The sequence below is a fragment of the Aptenodytes patagonicus genome, chromosome 1, assembly GCF_965638725.1.
Source record: "Aptenodytes patagonicus chromosome 1, bAptPat1.pri.cur, whole genome shotgun sequence".
In the NCBI taxonomy this organism is placed as follows: Eukaryota; Metazoa; Chordata; class Aves; order Sphenisciformes; family Spheniscidae; genus Aptenodytes; species Aptenodytes patagonicus.
Genome location: NC_134949.1, coordinates 208419853 through 208441573, shown reverse-complemented (window position 1 = coordinate 208441573; position 21721 = coordinate 208419853). Strand labels below are relative to the sequence as shown.

General features: G+C 42.1%; 1 protein-coding gene across 1 annotated transcript in view; it reads right to left on the bottom strand.

Annotated features, from left to right (window-relative positions):
• Positions 1–21721, bottom strand: part of ARHGAP20 (Rho GTPase activating protein 20) — a 63905-nt gene that overhangs the window by 23227 nt on the left and 18957 nt on the right. Inside the window, 4 exon segments of the mRNA XM_076328162.1 lie at positions 1955–2039; positions 3033–3074; positions 4978–5127; positions 10475–10645. Coding sequence (XP_076184277.1) covers positions 1955–2039; positions 3033–3074; positions 4978–5127; positions 10475–10645 — 448 coding nt within the window.

The following is a 21721-nucleotide window of genomic DNA, read 5'->3' as shown; positions in this document are numbered from 1 at the left end:
GAGCGTGTCCAGAGTGGTTTTTGCTTGTACCATCACACCCACGCTGGCCTCACTTCCAAGCCGACAAGCAGCTCCCACACATCAAGCACAAGTTACTAAGCCCTCTTCAGAGGCATGTTAGTTTGGCTCTGCTAACAAGACCACACAGCTTTTGGATTGCAGCTGGTTCATGGCCAGCCTAAAGCCCTGGCAGAACAAACGCATGCCTGCTGCAAAAAACCACCCAGGCATATCCAGTGGCCCAAAGAAGGGAAGGTGGCAGAGTCCGGATGCAAGTGTTCACTGCCAGTCCCAAGACAGTTTGCTATACCCTGCTCCCCTGTGTAGCATATCAATTTTATACTGGCTATAGGATGTGCAGGTGAAACAAACCCCTGACATTTTGCATTTAGAAAAGGTCTGAGCTGTACATTTGTGTAAATCTCTGACGGTAACAAGCTGCCATGGCAATCAAAGGAAAATAGTGAGAATACTGTATATCTTGCTTCAGGACATATCTGAATGCTCATACCATAAAAAAATTAACATTTGCCTGAAGCAATGGCATCTGGCTCTCAGGAGTAGGTCAGCACATTTGCAAAAGTTTTGCTCTTGGCTAGAATATAATAAAATGGTTTGTGTCTTGTGTTCAGCCTTCCCTACCCTCCAAAAATGAAATAATTCTTGGGCATCTCCAGCTGCTGTAGCACAGGGACCACAGTGTCATAAGAACTATTTGCATCACAAAGTTTCCATCTGCTCCTCCACTATTTTATTACTGATAATAGCTAGACTACAGTGTGTCGTTTCTAGGACTATCAGGATACCATATTTGGCACAAGATAATTATAGCTAAGGAGAAAAGACATTTAAAAAAAACCCAAACAAACCCTGGTACAAGAGTGCAACACGTGAATGCATGTATGATTTACAGACATTTACACCTGAGCACACCTTGATCTGCAGTCCTGCATTTGAACTATCACAATTATTGTTATCGTTCATTAACATTTGTCTTAGCAACCTGGCAATTCTAACTATTATTGTTTACCTTAATGATGATTTTCTGAAAAAAGGTAGACTCCTTTATGCTTACATCTATGCAAATACAGAATTCTAAGTGGAGATTCACTGTTGGGCAAAGACCTCCAATGAAGTGTAACCTCTGTAAAAATTTCTCGTGTCCTTGCAAATGCTCTTTTTGCAAATGCTCTTTTTGCAAATGCTCTTTTTGCAAATGCTCTTTTTGCAAATGCTAGGCTTCTGAGCATGAAATACAGATCTTAAAAGCACAGTTAGAAAGAAAGGACAAATGTATAAGAAGCAGAGGAAGAACGGGTGGATTATCACTGAATGCTAGGGTATCCCTAGGGAACTGGCTACATACAAGAATTTAGTTTAAATTGGTTAAAAATGACTTAGTAAAAAAGGTGCAAATCACCCTGTGGATGACCTTTCTTTACCAATTTACCTTGTGCCTATAAATTTACCAACATCAGTTAATTGATGAAAAACATGCTTAAGGCAATTTCAGGGTGTTCATATACACAGCTTTACTGACTTATGATCATTATAAACAATAAAACGTTGCAACTTTGCAGAATTGAATGAAGGCAGCTGTGGGTTTAGATCAGGTTTACAAGCAAAAAAAGGGTATGCTGTACTGGCATTTCTGAAGATGCTTATGCGTAAGTTCCACTAGAGGTGTTTCTTGAGACTTCACACTGTACAGTCTTTAGTTTGTGTGCCAGAACCAGTATTTCTTATCAAGCACACTGTCTTTAAAAAGGAACTCATGTATTAAACACAGGAAAAAAACATTTCAGGGCTGCATATGCCGAGTCTTTTAAAAGGGCTGGATCCTTAAAGGAGGTTGCAACCCAAAGGAACCCTCCCAATATCCAAAGGATTTACAGGTGACTAGCACTCATAGGTGATGTGGATTTAGACACCCATTTAGCTCAAGAGCACTTACATATGCACAAGTTCCCATGTCCTTTGCAATTATCTTCAGAGGAATGCTTTTAGGATAGTCTTTTTCCTTCTCTTCTCTTATTCGACTGACAAAACAAGTACAAAACAAGTACATTTTTAATATTGTAAACATAAATAGCAAGATGGAGATTTAAATAGCAATCAAGCAATAACTGGATAAGCAGCAGATTGTTTGCAGATGTACTGCAGTAGAAAGATCTCTGAGGACAAGAAAGCATCCAGCAGTATCTGGAAGGGATGCTGACTGTGGCCCCCAGTAATGCCCTGTTGTATTAAAGTTCATGGTAGAAAACAGTGTAAGCAGCAGAGAAACTGGATTTAAAAAATCAAGCTAAAACTACCCATCATTGTGATGCCTCAGTCTGCAGTACAGGCTCCTACTGGAATCAGTTACATCCCGTTGTATGGACCAGTTCAAAGGGCTGAACAGGAGAAGGGTAAATTAGAAATCATCCCCAGCAAGGATGATTTAAACAACCCCAGGAACTCTGAAGAATCAGATAAAGATACAAACCTCAACCAACAGAACTAGGTGACCAGAAAACAAACCCACCACTAGTAGTTTTCCATCCAAACACTGACTGAAATAAGACAGCTCTATTTATGCAAATCCTCCCACCACACCCTCCAGCTTGGGGTCCATTTTGTAAGACCAAAATACAGCCAGCCATAAGCAGCAGACAGGTTAGAGCAGAAGTTCCTGAGCTGGGCTTGCTTAGATGCCATCACCATGAAAAGAGCCCCAGGTTCAACTACAGCGATGGTGGCAGAGGCTCCTACAACTGCATAGGGAGGGGACCATGTGTGATAGGAATCGCTCCAGTTTTGTGCTGAGCCATGTTCAGGCACAGGGAAGCATTTCTCTCCTTGCGTAGTGATCATTGCACGAACGGCACATACCATCTTTGGCAGGGAGAAGACATGAGATGTTTTTTTTTCTTAATATCACTTTGAAAGAGCTTATCTACCATGATGGCATAGGTACCACAGCTTCGGAATCACTGGTCTAGATGACCAGGACTTTTTTCAGTGTCTTCAAAGACTGCATAATAAAGTACCTTTGCAAAAAAGACAGCCATGTTTCCTTTTGTTCTGCAGACCTGCAAGAATTGTAGAAAAACAGGGACAAATCAGCCATCATTCTAATACGAAAATAGCCCTTGTACAAACCACCGTGGAATGGACTGCTTCTTGGTTGCAATTTCCATAAATACCTACGAAAACTAAAAGGTTTTTCCAGATTTGAATGAAAAATCTGTTTCTCTGCAAAATCAACTGAAAAGCCTGCCACGGAGATCAAAAGCCCCAGTTACCAGTTTTTATCATAGAAGTTGAAGCTTTACCAGTGGATTCAGTAGGAAATGGGTTGAGTTCTTAAACTAATGTCCAAAGGAGGAGACTTTAAAATAAGAGCTTAATTCAAAAGTTTAAAGGTATTTCCTCAGGTATATAGACTTCTTTCCACTTGCACTATTCTAATTCTCTTCTTATTTATTACTTGGTTTATCACCACATTACAAAGTACACGTAAGCCACAACGAAAAAAAGTCCCATTGTACTTAGTAGGGTTTAACTTTGGACATTTTAAGGCTTATCTCATTTATCTTTATCTCATTTATACACTTTCAAGGATACAAACGGTCCAGTTAAATGTAGCTAATAATAGGATAGTGCAAGGAATCTAACCTAATTTTGCTTCAACTTTCTTGATTTAAATCCTGCCCCAGATGGAGTAACTGCTATTCCCACTGCTGCTTCTGCAAATCAAGTTCTTCAAATTTTCAGAGCAGGCATTTAGGGAACTACAAACCTGCTGAATGATGCTGTGAGGGGAATGCACTTTATAAACATTAAAAATGTGATTCTGCTTTGGCTGCTTCAATTCTGTCAGATATGCATCTGTGGACTCCTGCGTGGCGTTTTAGATTTTTCCGTGTACCTCCAGACATCATAAAATAATTTCACTTCTACAAAATTTCTGACTTTATTTTGATTGAAGCTATTGCTTTCCTACCCAACTACTTTCCGATAGCTAATAAAGGATGATGTACTGTCTCTAGATCAAAGCTCATGTTTATTGGCAAGAGATCAATTGAAAATCAATAGAAAATTTCAGCTTTGTTTCAGGACTATTAAGTGAAAAACACATAAACAGCACAACCAGCTCAATAGAGAGCAGTTTGTGCACAGCATTGTTTTTGGATACGGACAATGTGACATACAAATTAAGCTGCATGCGTCAGCTTTTGCTCTCTGTTGGTAAAGAGGAAAATGCATTTTCCAAGACCCAGCCAAATTACTGTGGCTAAGCAGCTGGGATTTCAGGGGGACGGCGCCCTCCCTTATCCAAACTGATGACAGAGCCCTCCCGCTGAGACTAAAATTAGCCTAATCACTGAAATTACCTCTACAGCCTCTATGTGTCCTACAGTCAATGCTGCAAAGACAGACCAAAAGTCTTTCTCTCTCTTAAAATTCAGAGATTTTGCTTTAAGAGGAATTTTGACATTTTCTTGGCACAATTAAATTAAAAAGAGAAATAGGACAAAGTCAGTATTTCACTGTATGTTTCCTGCTACTTCCAATACAAGCTCTTCTGTTTAAAAGTGTCCTAGGAGGGTCTCGTTGATCCTTTCATTAGCTTGGCTGTTTACTATTTGTAGTTCATCTTATTAATTAGCCAAGGTGTTTGTCAAATTATACCCCAAAAAAAGAATTTCCACTGAGCAAGTTTGCAGCACAGACAGTGCTTTGCCAAATCACATATTTTCTCAAATTTTTAAGTGATAAGGTGAGTATCACTGCTGTATTTGCAGAGAGACAGAAGACGAGGCATGGAGGGTAAGTGACTTGCTCACAGCAGTAGAAGGAATTGGTTTAAGAATCAGTAAGTTCCTGCTTCCCACCTTCACTGGTGCTGAAATGAATCCATGATAGTCTCGTTACCTGTCAGCCTAAAAATATTTCGGTAACTAGGTAAATAAAACATATCTCAGTTCTTACCTGAAATTTGCCACACAGTTTGTGGTGGGCCAGCCCAAAACAAAGGACCTCTCTGGGTCTGTGCTGCCTTCACAGACTTCTTCTGTACAAAATGCTGTCCACATCTCACAGAGACGTGCTTGGCACTTTAGTTTGAAATGAGAGTGCGACCTGCTGGCAGAAATTCACAGGTATATCACACACGTGAAAACATAGCAAGGCAGGTTAAACAACTCAGTTTCTTCTTCCTTCAGGCACATGTGAAGCTTGCTTTGGAGCTGATGGAAGAAGCACTTCTGCTTTAGTTAAAGAAAACATTTCATTTGGGTTGCATATAAAATATATCAATTTCTCATCTAAGTGGGATCAACAGATATCTTAGATGTGGGATAAATAGGTTGCTTGTGGCATCCCTGGACATTCCCCTTCTTGGGGGAAAACTTCTCCCCATGTCTTGGAGCTCCCCTCCAAATCTCACCATGAGGCAAAGATTGCCACTTGTGTTGGACTCTCCTTTCAGTGACTTTAATGCCATTGAGGAGTTTACAGTATAGTTGGATTGCTTAGCCCCAGGGTCAACAACTATGGTGAGTTTAAGTAGTGACAACTACGCAATCCTGAAGGAAAAACAAGCAGACAACTGCCATTTGTGTTAACTACAGCACAGGTCACACACAGCCTCCACGAACTAACTGCATGGCAACTTTAAGCCCACACCACCTGGAGAACGAGCCAGGACTTCGTGCATTCTCAAAATACCTAGTCACCTACAAGGAAGATACATAATTTGCCCAATTTTTTTCAGTTTGGCCCTTCCTGTATTTTATCCTATTAGAGTACAGTAAAGGTCAAATTTACAGACTTTCACTTTTTTATTTCAACTCTTTTCTTCCACTTAATTTCTCATGATAAGTCTCTTTCCTTTGTAGGATCGGTGGGCACCAGTGCTGTGAGAAACAAGTAAAATCTCACAAAGTCAGTCCAGCTCTGTAGCAATGCAACAGCCACTCACTTCAAGGCAGGTTTGCACTAGAGGCCTTGCAGACTGAACTACCTGAGCCATGGTTCTCCTGGGCCAGCAGGGAAAGGCTGGAGGACAAGTGTCCCCTCCCTGAAAACGTTTTGCCCTTCTAATCCAAGGAGTGCAAGCAAAAGCATGTCAGCTCAACACTGTGTTGCAAGTGTGGATGGGGATGGTGCCAGGCTCCACGGTGATTAGTGCTCTGTAAATTAGTGCTCTGTAAATAAATATGCCAGGTAAGCAGTTTCTTAGAGCTTTGATACACATGGACTACCTTCTCTGAGATTAGTCTCATTTACAATGTATTTGATTTAGGACAGACTGAACTAAGACAGTCTGAAACATGAAAGTACTTGAACCTTGCGGCTTTAAAGAAGACATAGATGAACTTGCAGTACCCTGCCTGGTCTGAGGTTTCCAGCTGACATTATGCTAACAGGTGTAGTGGGGTAAAGCAACACTAATAACCCAGCAGCATTTACAGTGGTGGGCAAGAAAGGACCATCCGTGCATATCACAGCTGGCAAAAAGGTGCACTTCAAGTAGACCACCATAAAATACTGTAAAATGCCATCTCAAGTTCATGTATTTTTTAAATTATACCATGGTGTTTCCTGGTCAGCCGTACATTTCACCTCTCTTTATTATGTTTTGTTACCCCATCAAAGAGGAATTTAAAGTACAGGAGAACATTTCAACTCGCTTGTCAAAAAATCAGTTTGTGATGCAGCAAGTAAGATCTGTATATAACTGATCTGAAGATCTGAAATAACTGTAACTGACTGACCACAGAATGAACTGTGAAAATGTAGATTTACAAAAAAAATACAGCTGTGAATTCTAATGTAGATGTTAATAAATGGATGCCTGGTCTGACTCCACCGAATCAATCTGTTGACCCTCCCCGTCTCCTCAATTTCTTTTTCCCATTACCCAGTACAGTGAACTCTCTACATGCTGTTTCACTTTTTTAACATTTACAGTTCATAAAGGCAGACCCCTACAGTGCCAGTAGCGGCAGGGTGTTGGCAGAAGGACAAAGATGTTCTCCAGTCATGCTTGATGTATATTCTTACCCCATTTGCCATGCCTAGTCACAGCTCTCAGCTATTATCAGTATTCAAGTGGCCTGGTTTCCAGAGGCGCTGAAACAGTAGCCTCCATTAACATCTAAAGAGCCTGAAGTATAATTTTATCTCTGTCTGCCATGTCCTTTATGCAATCCATGGGTTCTCAGTGTTTGTGAAATGTGGGTCTTCTATTTAAGTGCCAAAGCATTACCTCTAGAAATGAATATATCATTGCTGACTAAGGAAGCAGCATGACTGAACATGTGAAAAATTGAAAGAGTAACAATCTAATGAAGATTTTATGTATTTTTTAAGGAAGTAAGTCCCCTTGCAAGTGTTAAACTGTAAATATCAGGCAGACCCAAAGTCCACTGAAATCAACAGAAAAATCATGAACATCAATGGCGTAGGTATTGACGCACCCCAAATTGTGCCACCTCTGCAGAGTAAACTCAGTTCCTTTCGCTTTCTGTAAGTGGCAATTGGATACCTTGCAGCCGTTAACAGATGGAAGATTAACTTCTCACTAGATTTGCTAATCTCCTTAATAAGACCCTCTGACAAAAGCATTAATGGATCTACTGTGAGACTGCTACTGTAATTCCATGTATCTACTCAACCATCAATTTCTATGTCCAGCCATATTGGGAAAATAACCTTAAAATGTATGTGTATATATGCATGTATGTATTACAAAGGAGAAAGAGGAAGCCATTTCTCTGTGCTTCCCACACAAAAACTTATGTAAGAAACCTTGATCATTGAACTGACAGATCCTTGAAATATTTACTCTGCCAAATTAAAACACATGCTCTCTGTAAGAAATCTAATCAATATATAGAAAACAGTATAACATTTTACATACTTAACATTGGTTTAGTGAGAAAAACTCTTTCAATCAATTTATGAGTTACCCCTCACATGAAGGCAGTAAAAGGTAGGGCAGTAGAGAGAGAAGCACAGCGTGTAAGTATTATTTTTTATAAGCTGGGCTAATGCATGATCTGAAAAGATAACAGTCTACATTTAAAAAATTATTAGAAAGTAGCAGAAAACAAGCCTACAGGCACCTTGTCCAAAGTCATACACAGACCGGTTGTAGACAGGACTTACTCCCCACAGGTTTCCATGGGAGCAATGCCAATTCGCTGCCTTTAAGCAGGAGCTCAGTGCTGTACAGGAGTTTACTCAGCAAGCTCAGATGACACAAGATACTTGTTGCTCTCTTTAGGAAAAACTTTTACCCATTTGCTGATCATACAAAGTCTAATTATACATGAGCTCCCTTTGTACAGTGACCGGCTACGTGCAGCGGAGCTGACACCACTACAGTACTGAGCTGTACCTAAGATATCTTGGGTGTAAATATGCCCCAAGCTGAAAAACTACTTAACACAAAAGAGTATTACAAATTTTTAGCACCTTCACAAGGAATAATTCTGAAGTTAAGTCAGATTCAACTGTATCATTAATTCTGTCCTGGTCACCTGCTGTCTTGATTCTACATCAGCTATTAAAAAGTCAGTAACAATCAAGAGTCATGGCTGCATAGCAACACACACCACTCAGGTTTTCCCTCTAGGAATCAGCAATGGTATTTTAGTGCGAGATATCTTTAAAAATGCTGATTTTTGAGTAGTATTCATTAGTGACAGCTCTGATGCTTTAATTGCTGACAGTGCCGCTGTAGAGAGAACATCCCAATTAGTTCTTTAAAATACATGAAGTAATATCACTCAAAATACTATTTTTACCATTTCTAGCAAAGACTTGATCCCCCTCCCCCTTTTTCACATGCAGAAGCACAATTTGTTCTGTTCCACCTTCTTCAAACATTGCAGACTCTTCACCACACTAAATCAAATGCTGTACGAGTTGTTACTACTCCCTGGGGACCAGATTTTGGCATGGTTACACAGAGTAGTGCTTTACTATGCAAATAGTCCCACTGGGACCCAGCCAAACCTACAGTAATGTGCAGCTCAGCCTGGGGTTGTTACATTGCTTCTGCTCAGTAAGCTGACCAGGGAGGGAGGGATTCATCTCACCTGACTTTAGTATTCCACAATTTAGGAGCTCAGACCTAAGCCAGTGAGGCTATGCCCACTGAATAGCTTGTGGGCGGAGTGAGAGACCCCCAAGAGCATGACTCCCCTCACCCACTGTCAGCACTCTTTCAGGGTCAGGCGAGTTTGCTGCAGGAAGGTGCTGGTTTTCCCTCAGTGACTACAAAAGGAGCCTAGAAGCCTAGGCAATTTGCAAATATTTAACATTGGAAAGCTTAAATTAGGTGACACAAACATACATAAATACAGTAACAATACTATTACTGTTACTGCTGGTAGAATAGCAAGATTTCCCCTAAATATCCTGATGTTCACCACCCACCCGTAGTGGAATATGTTTTGGGTAAAATATCCTCTGTGTTGTCACACTACATCAAGTAATGGAGTTCATCGGGGGGGGGTTACATTCACTATGTGTGATTCAAATGGACACAGCTCAGATTTCTACAGAAAACACAGATTTATTCTGGCTTTTCCCAGCAGCCTCTGAAACAATTGCTTAAGCGAAAAGACACCTTGCAAAAGCCCACGGTTCACATCGAGATTACCCACCCTGTGAAACCATAAACACAGTGCCTAACAGAGAATGAAGCTGCATCACGATTTTTTATTATTATTTCCCCATAACCCATAACAACAAGGGAAAGCACCCTCTAAAATTGCCTTAAACCACAAATGCTGCACGAAGCTGGCATGCTAGACACAGCGTGTGAATCTGATTTAATTGTGAATGGTACAGTGAATAATCAGAGCTCAGCAGCAAGCCTGATTACACATGAACACCACCCAGACTGCTCAGCATCGCTTCCTTTCTCCTTCCCCTTCCCCACACCCCTCCTGGCACAGCACAACCTACAGACGGACACTGAGATGCCGCCTGCAATCTCTATTTTTATACAGCTGCTCATCATCGGTGTGTATCAAAGCAGCTTCCCGGTAAGCGTTAAGCCCTGTAGCCCTTCTGCAACACAGCCACCAGTGTTACACACAGCCCATAGGACTGATGACCTGTCTAAAACACAACAGTCAGTTGAAGGCAGTGCAATGGACACAGCCGAGCACTGATGAGTCTTTTCTATGACACTGCACTCCCAAAGCAGGGAAGATGATACAACGCAAGCAATATATTCAAGAACATCTGATACTTCTTTAAAATGTTGCATCCTGGAATTCCTCTATGGCTATGGTGTTTTCAAAGGTGCCTGAAGAGGTCAGGCACCTAACTTCCATTGACCAAATAAAAAGCTTCCTTACAATTTAGGGAAGATTTGCTACTACAAAAGCATTATGGAAATCCACGTTATGTTCTGCTGAGAAAAAGGGCTGCTCTGTAGGAGCAGTGCCTGTGGTGCCATACTCACTTGGACTTGGCAACAACCAGGAGGTCTGTGAAGAGGAAAAGGTGTCGCTCCTGGGTTTGCAGACCCGTCTTCAGCTGCACGTGGCCATCCAGGATGAACGTTCGGTTGTGGCACATGAAAGACTGCACAAGGGGACATGCCTCTGGGCTGATGGGGGAGAAGCAGCCTTCCCTGCAAAAGGAAACAAAGGAAATAACGGAAAGCGAATCAGCTGATTGCCTGTGAGTGAGAACCAGGCAGCAACTTCCCACACCTGCTGCCAAAAAGCAGTTTATTTGACCACATTTCAGTGAAAGGTGAGAGGGACAATGAAGATAATCCAGCAGTCTGATTCCGAGACAAAATCTGTTAGGGACTGTCCTCACTGAATCTTTTACAGCCTAAGCACATGGATAGCATTTAGCAAAATTTGAATACAGCCCTCTCCATTTTGTCTATTTGTGTTTGTCACCCTTTGTTTTGAAGTATTAGAGAAAATACCGCACTTCCTGTAGCCTCTCCATAAAGAGAGTGGAGACATATGCATGACAAAGGGATAACTGCACACCCAACTTGGTCAGGAGGAGACTCATACTTGGGGTCAAGAGCAATTTACGGAAATTATTCAGAACCAAGGACAAACATAAGGTGCAACTGAGCCTTGCTAGAGACAGACCATGTACTAGATGCAACATGAGAAGAGGCAGCTCAGCCTCTCTCCCAGCACACGACCCACAGTGAAGTAAGCTCCTGTTGCAGGGTTTAGCTATGTGACTGGAGCACGGCTATGCTGGTCTGTGGCTGTGGTGTGTAGAGGCTGCTGGATAATCCAAACCCAGGTCTATGGTGGGCAGATCATGCTCCCTCCAGGAAGACACTGATCTTTTCTAAGGAGGTATCGAGTAGGTTGCAGTCCAAGGTTACTGATGGTGGAGACGTGATTCCCTCAACCCCTCCTGATCTAACTGTTCTGCATGACATAAAGTAGTTGAATAGTTACTGAAGCAGAAATGAGAGTTTCTCTAGCACGATGGTCAGCTCACTCACCCAGACAGGATATCCCTAGTTTCTGAGCCTTGCCCTAACAAATGTCTATTTATACGTTGCCAAACTGAATGAATGTGAGGGTCTGAGGGGAGGACACTCCTCCTCTAGGGCTCTCTAGAAGCTGGTTGCAGGTCAGGTCAGGCTCTCCCTTGGAAAGCCAGAGACATGGCTTCAAATTCTCCCAGGCAGGTGAAAGAACTGAACCTGCGTTGCCTACACCCTGGGGTACCTTAAATAATGAATTTCTGGATTAAAACCAGGACCCATCAGCATCTTTACTCATGATTTTTAAATGCAACTTTTCAATTATTTGCTTTCCCTAGAGGTGCCTCCAAATGAACCCTTTCCCTTTGGTTGAATGAATCAGTTCAATTTTTATTCAAATGCATTTTTTTTTCTTGTTAAAAAAAAGAAAAATTAAGCTAAAACTTGGCAGGATCAGCTTTGGCAAGGAAAGGCTGAAGTGAGCAGCTTTGTGATTATAGTTTATTGCTGGTCCTGCTGGAATGGATGACAAACACCTAACGACTTTGCTGGGAGAAGAAATGGACCTTACCCAGTGAAGTCACAAAACAAATGGGAGAGATACGAAAGAAAACAAGAGTGAGCAGAGAAAACCTTCAAAAAAGGTCATAAACATTCTTGTACCTCTCTTAGAGCCTGGATGATTCCCGACCCTCCTCTCCTTGATGCCTATGTCTGGATTACTCAGGAAATTATTTAGGAAATCCTGACAGCTGGGAGAGAAAGGATAAGCTCTGAGATTGGCCTACATTAGCAGGACACACTTTCACTGATCTGTAAGGAGCTGGTGAGGATCTCTACCTGCTGGAGAGAGCCTGTTTGGCCTTGGTTTCCCCTTTCTGGCTGGGAGCCTGAGTTTTTGAAAGAATTCCCCAACTTAATTTGTCTTAAACTGTCTCTTAATCTTGTCTTTCATTACCTGCCTCTTCAGGGAAGAAAGAAAGAAGAGGAATGACTTTCAGAATGAATAATACAAACCTGAAGCTATTTGATCATTCCTCAGCAGAAGGGGTGTCCAGGACTGTGGAGGTTAAAGCAGAGGGAGGAGTTTTGGTCCAATACAACAGTGACACATGCTGTGTGGCCAGTAACAGGAGTCAGGGGAACAGCAAGCATCTCTCCTACTCTGCCACTTCCGTGGGACTGGGAATTCACCAGTTCATCAGTGCCTGACAGGTTACCGGGACTAAATTTCATAAACCTCCTAGCAGCACTTGGCACAGAAACTTAAGCAGAAATCAGTAATGATGACCAGTCCACCTGTGTGAAAGCCATGCATGGCCTTTACCTCAAAGGTTAAGTCAGGGAAATACTCACCCAGTAGCAAAAAATACTGAACCCAGTAACAACAATAGTTAGAAAAAACCCTTTCATGTTACACTGCTGTAACCAAATCAGCAGAAACATTCATAAAATCATATTGAAGTGCCTGCCCCTACTGACTTTCCTGTAGGTTCAGGCTCATATGGCTCCATATAGACAACTCTATTTGATATTCCCATTTGTACATTTTCTACATCCTGATTTGTAAGCCTGGGAACCTCTCAAGTTAAACTAAGCAAAATCTTTGTCATGCAGGTAAGCAAAGGAAGGTGCAGTAGGTTTACTAATGCCAGCAGGGGTCAAGCAAACTGAACTTGGTTTTAGAACAGGAAAATGCAATAACATAAATCAGTTATTTTAACGAAATCTGCCTTTTGACCCAATGCCTTTCAAGCTTCTCTGTCATCTGAACTCTAACAAGCACTCTCGCGTACTTTAATAGAGTTTACCTGATAGGCCTTATCAAAAAAAAGTGAAAATCTTTTCTTCCTTTGAAACAAAGTGGAAAAAATCAAAGCCATTAATTCAACCAGAACCTTCTAAAGCCCCAGGACGAAGGAACATGGAGGAAATTCACCAGTAGTGACAAAAAATGTCTTTTGGAAAGCACGCTTTTGATCCTCTCAATTAATGTTCCATTGTTACAAGACATGAATGAAACCCAAGTTTCGTTACACTGAAGAAAATGCAGATCAGCTGTACCCTCAGGTGTAGGGATTTATATGAGAGAGGTATTTTTGGAGTTCAGTTTTCAATGGCTCACTGATTTTTCTAGCCATTAAGTGGGTCTAATTTTGAAAAAGTGCTAAGCACTCGAATACTGACTCTTTGAAAATTCCTTTTAATAGAATTATGCAAAAATCAGTACTTAAGTCAATGTGATTTCTGATATAAGTTAAAAAGTAAAAGTAAGTGATATATAGGGCCTTCTCTGTGTTCCCCTAAAAGTCATTCTATGATTAACACATGTAAAAATCCCACAAAGTAACATCTTTCCAATTTGGCAGAAAAAAAAAGCCATCATCCGAGTTTGTTAAGAAGGAACTGTGAAGTGATTTCCAAAAGATGGGGATATCCCGCAGAGTCAGCCATCAGCCATGTTCCACTTTGTGTAGAAGAAAGGCTGATACTGATGCTTGGATGGCATTGCCACTGTAACTCTCTAGTCTCAAGTGGACATTTCTTCCTAAATGTACTATTTTGGGGGTCTGAAATTTCCGTGTGTGGTTTTAAGCAAGGAGTAAATTCTGCAATTTGAGGATATCTACAGAGATATTCTTGAGTTATTCAGGAAAAGACTAAAATCACTGTACTGGCTGAAATTATTAGAAAGATAACTGAAGATTTTTCTCCTGGCATTTCCAGAGCCTAAATTTTTACACCTATTATTTTTTCAAATTAATCAAAATAGGCATTTTGGGCCTATTTAAAAGACACAATGATTTAAAAGAACTCTTCAATTTTTTAGGTGTAATATATGAAGTTGAAATCCAAAGTAGTCAGCCAAACACTGAAAAATACATCCCCGTTGCATTCAGTGTGAAAGCAAACACATGACTGCTCACTTCGTCAATCCTGTATTTACCAGAAACCACAAAAGCACAAAAAATACTTCTTCTTCCCCCTGCAGAGCTTCCTTGGGGTTTCTCAGTAAAACCAATACCTGAATGGCATGACCCCCAAAATGTTTATTCTCGGTGTAATGAATGTCAGCTTTATTCTCTATTTGTAGTGAAAACGATGAAAGAAATTATACTTTCCACAGGAGAGTTTAACAGCCCATGTTAAGTGGTTACTAAATCCATAATCCAAATGTCATTTATGCCAATGGGAAGTTTTCCCTTGATTTCAGTCGATGATGACTTCAGCCTATCTATGATTTAGATTAAGCTATAAGATGCCTTAGGGGACCAATCTGTTCCAAAGTACTTAAGCTGGAATGAGCTATTGCAGGTATCTCAGCTATGTGACGTCCCTCTCACAGACTGCTCATGCTCCATCCTAAATCTCACTCTGTTATTTTGGTTATCGTTCTCTGCCAGAACTTCTCTCCACTGATGATATCTCTGCAGCTGCAGAAGTTGATTTCCTCTAATGATGTACCACCGATGTTCTCTGCGCGACTGATACCTATTGAAATAAAATATCACTTTGCTCTTTAACCTCTTAAGTTCTTCACAAGAGGTAGGTGAGAAATGCATCTTTTCATTAGCAGAGGAGTAAAACGGCAGCTATTCAAAAGGCTGAAATCTGAGTCAGCCCAGCCACGTGAGAGGCTGCACATGGTCTGTCCAATACTTACACATACATTATACCTTTCCAAATTCCTCTCACGGCGAACAACTTAGTCTATACTCATTTCACATATAGGTACCATAAGGAAAAATACTGCGTGCTTGTGCCAGTGCTGAAGCCCAGCTAAGGACCAGAAGCTCTTGGCAGTTTTGCGCCTACACACATAGAGCTTGCAGCTTACGTCATAAACCTAACCTTGTTTTGGCTACAGGCTAGAGAGGCCACCAAGCAGAGCACCTGCCAACCCTCCTCATGGTGTTCAGAGACGACAGGCTTATTTTGTATATCTCAAAGGCCAGTTTTGGATGGCTTTAAGGAACCAGCAATTTATCTTTTAGGAAAAATAAAACCAAGTAATTTTCAACTTCAGTGTCTCTCAGTAAAGCATTTACTTTATCATCACTGAGTCACAGCATCGGGCTAGAGCAACCCACTGAGAGAAGCAGGAGCTATTCACACCCTTTCAAGGCTAGTGAAAACAGCAGCTATCTGCACAGTAAGAAACGTCTACAGCCCAGCCCACATTACAGATTTTTGCCAAAATGGATATATCAGTCAGGGATAACATGTGATTTGTGACCAGCAGAGATGCCCCCAAAAAGCAAGCCTGATCTAGAAGTCAAGTTCCTTCATTTTCTTAATAGAGCTTATACTGGAAATCAGGTAACAGTATTTGCACTTTTTTCCTGTGCCTCCTACTCAGACCCTTAAGCTCCTAAAACTTCCTGTGAGAAAGAACTTCAATAGCAGCTTAATAGAGGCTTGCCTCCTATTTTTGTTAATGAGGCAGGCCCCGGTAACTGGAGCTTGGAAGCCAAGACGGTTTACTGCTGGAAAACCTTTAGCACATAAGATATATTACCCATATTGTGTGGCTAGAGGGTATTTTGCATTCAAGATAATTAACTTAATAAGGTATTGAGAACAATTCTTTAACCAACCAAAAGAAAAGCGCTCCAATTTGGTGTGCAGGCCCTGTCTCCCCTGAGATAAGGTGGAAAAAAAACCCCAAACCTGTAACACAGGTGAGTGCTGATCTGCGTCACAGGGTTGCTTATAGTGCACTCAAGTGCAATATTAACATTTCAGGACTTCAACACATGACTTGTACAGTATCCTGGCCAACCTGACAATATCATGATAATGGATCATCACGTTCTGTATGAGAAAAGAGTGAAAAATGAAGTGAAAGAAGAACTTTTTTTGTACACTGAAACCAAATGCCTGTGCTTGGGACTGAACACAAGACAATGGAGATGGTCCTGCTTATGCTCCTGATGAGTTTAGCCTCTATCATACTGACACCTCATTAAAGTGCATGGTTTGAAAAGAGCTGCTCGGCCCAGGCTGCCCCGTCCCCACTACCTGTTTGGCACAGCCACACAAAGACCTGCTGGCTTCAGGGCTGAGCACTCGCAGCTCCTCTCGCCATGAACGAAGCTCCATGAAGACAAGGCTCACCCACACAGAGCAATCTGCAGCTCAGAGCCCTATTAGACAGGCAGATCATATAAAAATAATCCTCTGCATTTTTAAAGGCGGTAGCCACTCACTACTGTCACTGCCTTCCAGCCATGACCAGTGCCCTCGGGGAGTCACCCACATGCTCAGGATCTTTGGTGCTTCTTCCCACTTTGACTCCTTGTGATTCGGAATATGCTTTTCATCTAAATTTATGCAGCACTTTATTCTAATAAATAATAATTATACCTGGAGGGAGAAAGTAAAGACAAAAAGTATCGGCCTGGAGGGTAGGAGTGTTTTCCAGGAAGGTGGTAGGTAAGATACGGGCCAACACAAAGTTAGTATGCTGTTGTAATCTTACACTGACTATTTATAAAAAGGACTTGGAGAGACAAGCATAAAAATCTCTTAATCACATCGGCTGCCAACCCATTTCTGAAAATCTGCTGTCAACTTGATCCCTGCTAAGGGAGCTTCTTTCTGAGGATGCTGGGCATGTTTGCTTGCTGTTATCTATGGTAAATCTTATACAGTTGAAGCAGCACTTTGTGAAAACAGCGCAGCATTCCAGAAATAGCAAGTCTATTTTCTGCAGCACTCCTTTAAAGTTTCCTAGGCCATCACCATTGCGTACAGTAGCTTTTGTACAATGAAACAAGTGAGATGTGCTCAGTTTTTCAAAGAGCATTAGTTATTTTCTAAGTATTAAAATGCCTGCTCCTACTTGATAAGTGTGCTTTACTGGTTGCAACTTCTTTTTTACGAATAATGTATTTGAACAAACCCGAGGCAGTCACCTCTTGCCCCTGCGTTTTCCCTCATGGACTGTGCCTGTGGATCTCACAGAAAGCCCTCTGCCACAGGCACGCGTCAGCCCCAGTTCACAGCCTCTAGCACCGGGCTAGCCTCACTCTACCCGTGCAAGCGGCTGGACCTCAGCAAGCTGCAGCAGAAAACACTGCACCCAAGACAAAGCAGTGAGTCCCAGTAGGGTCACAGAGCCTTTGGCTCAAAATGCACTGCAACCCCCTCTCCAGCACAGGCAGGACACAAGCACAAGCCTGGACAACAGAAGGAAGATGAATACTAATAGAGACTGGGAGCAAGTTTTGCTCAGATAAATTTACATTTTAGGGCAGAAATCAGGGCTACCACTTATATTTAGGAAATCAGGTACCACTCCTCTGCTTCTAAAACTCAGTGTACACATTTTAATTGAAAATATATTGAGAAAATATTCCAAATTATTCCAAGATTCTAAAAGTTGTTTTGTAAGTATCTGAAAACACCTTTGTACGATGTCAAAATCTTATTAAAAGTAATAAAAATTATTATGGTGAATAACGTGGTTTACACTAAATGTTCAAGGTGTTGAGGCACGTAACTCTATTATTTTTCTGTAGTCTTCCAAAAATCAGTAAACGATTAAGACTTGCAGTAAAATATCACATAGCTGTAGGGTAAAATGCATCATTAAAAAAATCCTCACACATTTCAGGATGGAAGCTTGGCAGCTTAACTGAAAACAAGCTGCACTTAAGTAATTTCTACATAGCCAAAAGGACAATATTCTCTGCAGCGCAAATATGTACTACAGTGTGGTGGCTGGAGACAGGAAACACACTTGTGGTTTGGTTTACTTCCAAGGTTTTTTGTTTTATTTTAACAAACAGCTGCAAGGTGTTTACTCTGAAAATTTAGCACAAGGGCAAAATTCTCTGTTGGTATAAATTAGCACCACACATTTCGGTCATATTTTGCCTATTTCCACCAGAAAAGAATTTAGTGCAAGTTATTTAAATCCTATTGAAAAGCTCTTGCAGTGTGGGTGTCCTCCAGTCCTGCTATACAGCTCTGCTAGCAATCAACAAGTCCAAGGGGTTTTGGTCCAAGTCTCTCTGAGCAGGGGAGAAGTTTGGGGGAGGACATATTCGCATGTAGAAGTCAATAAAAGCTTTTTTGGCCTTTGGAAGAATCGATCTTCTGTTCCCCACTGCAGTTCCTACTCATTTTTACTGAGTGACAGCACCACCACCTTGAGTTACTCTCCCATTCCAGTTGCACCAGGGAAATGGCATTCCAGGCATTGTCTACCCAGACAAAGATTTCATTGTTCAGATGAGAAAAAGTGACCTTTGGGGGGGAAAAAAAAAGAAAAAAAAACGGAAAAAAAAAGGATGAACAGAGGGCAAAGAAAAGGCCAGAACTTAACACCCCAGCACTGCAGTTCTGCACCATGGTTGTCTGGGCTTTTTGGAGCTTGTCGTGGCCTAGAAGAAGTCTGGAGGCACAGGGCACCTTTGGCATTTCCACCGTGGCTCCTTCCTACCCATTCCAAGGAGGCATACAGGGGAGCACTGGGTTCTCAGTTTCACCCATGTCCCCCTAGGAGGATCCAGTATTATTTTAGTAGCCTGAAGGGATAAGGTTTCTGTCCTACCTTAATGTTTTTGGGAAGCAGCAATTGGGACATTTAATCCCACTTAATCACAATTGGGACATTTAAAAGCCTAGCTCAAGTCCGTTGATTTTGAGTTACCTCATGGACGAAACTAACCTTTCCTTCAAAAGTGAGTTTCAAATATCTTCTTGCAAACTGTATTATAAGAGTTCAGCGCAGGTCATGTAATAGCCAGGAATTCTGGGCTACCAAAAATAGCCAGGACATGCTGCAGACCTCTGCAGAAACAGGTCATTTCAAGCTGAGGTGCACATGAGGTGAGAACATTGGTGTGGGCGTCTTTAGAAATCCCTTCTGGACCATCATGTATGGCTGTTAGTGAGCGTGCATGTATCTGCCTACCCTATTGTCTGCAGCTACATGATATACAGGCTGTAGATGGGCAAGAATAAGGCACTCGTGTGACCATGTCCTTTTAACAGGGAAACAGCATTTTCTAGGTGACTGCCTAGGTTTATTGCCTGTCGGTCACCTCACTCAATTATCAGGTAATACCAGGGGGGCTGCTCATGGTCTCTCAAAGTCTCATTGCTCAACAGTCATTCCCCTTTAGCCTCTGATTTTCCCATTCTTCAAGAAGTAATTCAGCTAGGCTCTTCCTTCCCCTCCTTGGCTCATGCCACCTGGGTAAAGTCTTCAGTTAGGCAGCAATGAGTTTTAAGAAAAACAAATGCATTCAAAACAGTGCAAGACTTCAAATATGTGGCCAGGTGGAGCAAACCTGGAATCCACCAGCTGCTGTTCCCTGATGGCCCTTTTTCAGGAGAAAACTTGCTGGTTATAAACAAAGTAATCACATACAAAGTGACCTATAAATAGCTGCAAGTACTGCCTTTAAAAGATAAGCCCCTTCACCACACTTTATCCTCCCGCAAGCTGCAGCTCTCATTGAAGCCGCTGCTGCCTGGCCTTGCCTGTATCCCCGCAACTGTGGGACACTGAGGGGGGGGGTGAACTCCACAGAGCTCCACTGCAGACATGAAGGGAGGATCTGCCCAGCCCTTGTACTGGCTTAAATTTTTAAGGACCACTTCCCTACGAGGGACGACTGATATGGGTGCTGCATGGAAGACGGGATTGTCACTTCACTGCACCTGTCCCAGCTGTAACAGGAACAAATCTGGGTTTGGTTTGCCTCAAGGGCTTTAAACCATATTTTGATACTAGTACTACAGCACAGGAATTATCCTATTACAGTGACGAGATTACTTGATATGCCTGCCGCTGACAGCTATTGCAAGTGTAATGACCCAGATTCCTTTTGAACAGCCAGCAGACAAATTAGTTGCAGCCACATGCACCGGTTTGCTCTCCTGTAACTAACTGCCTACATATTCAATGAGTTTTTTGCATAGCTACTCAGGCAGGTTAGCCACAGGTTTCTGTTCCACCAGTGATCTAAGCTGGAGGAAAAAAGCTGTTAGAGGATTCCCCACATCCCCGCATCTGATGGTAATTACTTTACATAAGGGAGAAGTGGGCACAGGCCAGTTACCTGCAGAGAACGGCAGCCTGGGGAAGGGGGAAACGCAAGAGCCTTTCCCATGATGACTTTTTTTTCCATGTTTATTTGAGCCTTTGACAGAGCTTGCCTGTGTCTGATTAGTGACCTCCTTGTAGAAATGCACGTCACACTTGACACACCACCCACCAGGAAACCTGTCCTGCTCTTGGACAGCAAAACTGAGGGGAATGAGTGTGAGGTTGCTTAGTTGGAGGGACTCAGCAACTGAATGTGTTTCCAGAGGAGCTCTGATAAAATGAGATGCCTTGAAAAATATTGGATACGGTTTTACTACCAGAACAAAACACAGAGGGAAGAGAGGGAAGGAAGGTGGATGAAAACACCTCAGCTCTGCTTATTCATTCAGGTAAAGGTCTTTACCATTCTTTTCTGCATTTTCTGAATAATCCTGCCATGAAGACCTAGGATGCACCTAGATGTACTGAGATACCTACTCCCACTGAATGCAGTCTGTGTTCCGTGCACAGGCTCCCTACAGAGCACACGAGGATCCAAACCAGCACACTCATCTCAGTACTTACAACCACTTTCAGGTAGGGAACAGGACAGGCTGAACACAGATGTGTCAGTGGGTGATATACAAAAATAATACAAAAATGATCCTGGGAACAGATGCAGGCCTTTCTCCTCCCAGGTACGTGCTTTTACCATTCATCTACAGAGCCAAGCTTGCTCCTGTGAACATAAGATTTTTGGTCCCAGGAGCACTGCACGTCCTTCTGCACAGTGGCCCAGCTTCAACTGCAGGAGGAAGAAGGGAAGTCTCCACTCACTCCAACTACCCTCCGCTTTAGTAGTTACATCACTCTTCTGGGAAGCAGAAGATGAATTGTCTAAGGAGGCAGAGAGGAGGCTGAACCTGGGTGATCCGTTGAAAGTACACCATTTCACAAAGAGTAGTGGTGGTCTGTGGGGACCTGCCTAAGGAGCAGGCTAGAAATGCCTAGGATAGCTTACACCAAGCTTGCTAGATGGCACAAACCTTGGTTGCAACATAGACCATGGTCTCTCTCTGCCAAAATATCCGATGAGCCAGATTCCTTCCCACTTCAGCCCTGATATTGCATGTTCAGAAACCACTGCCCTAAAAAATTATTAAAAAACACTCCAGAAAAGTGGACTCAGCCAG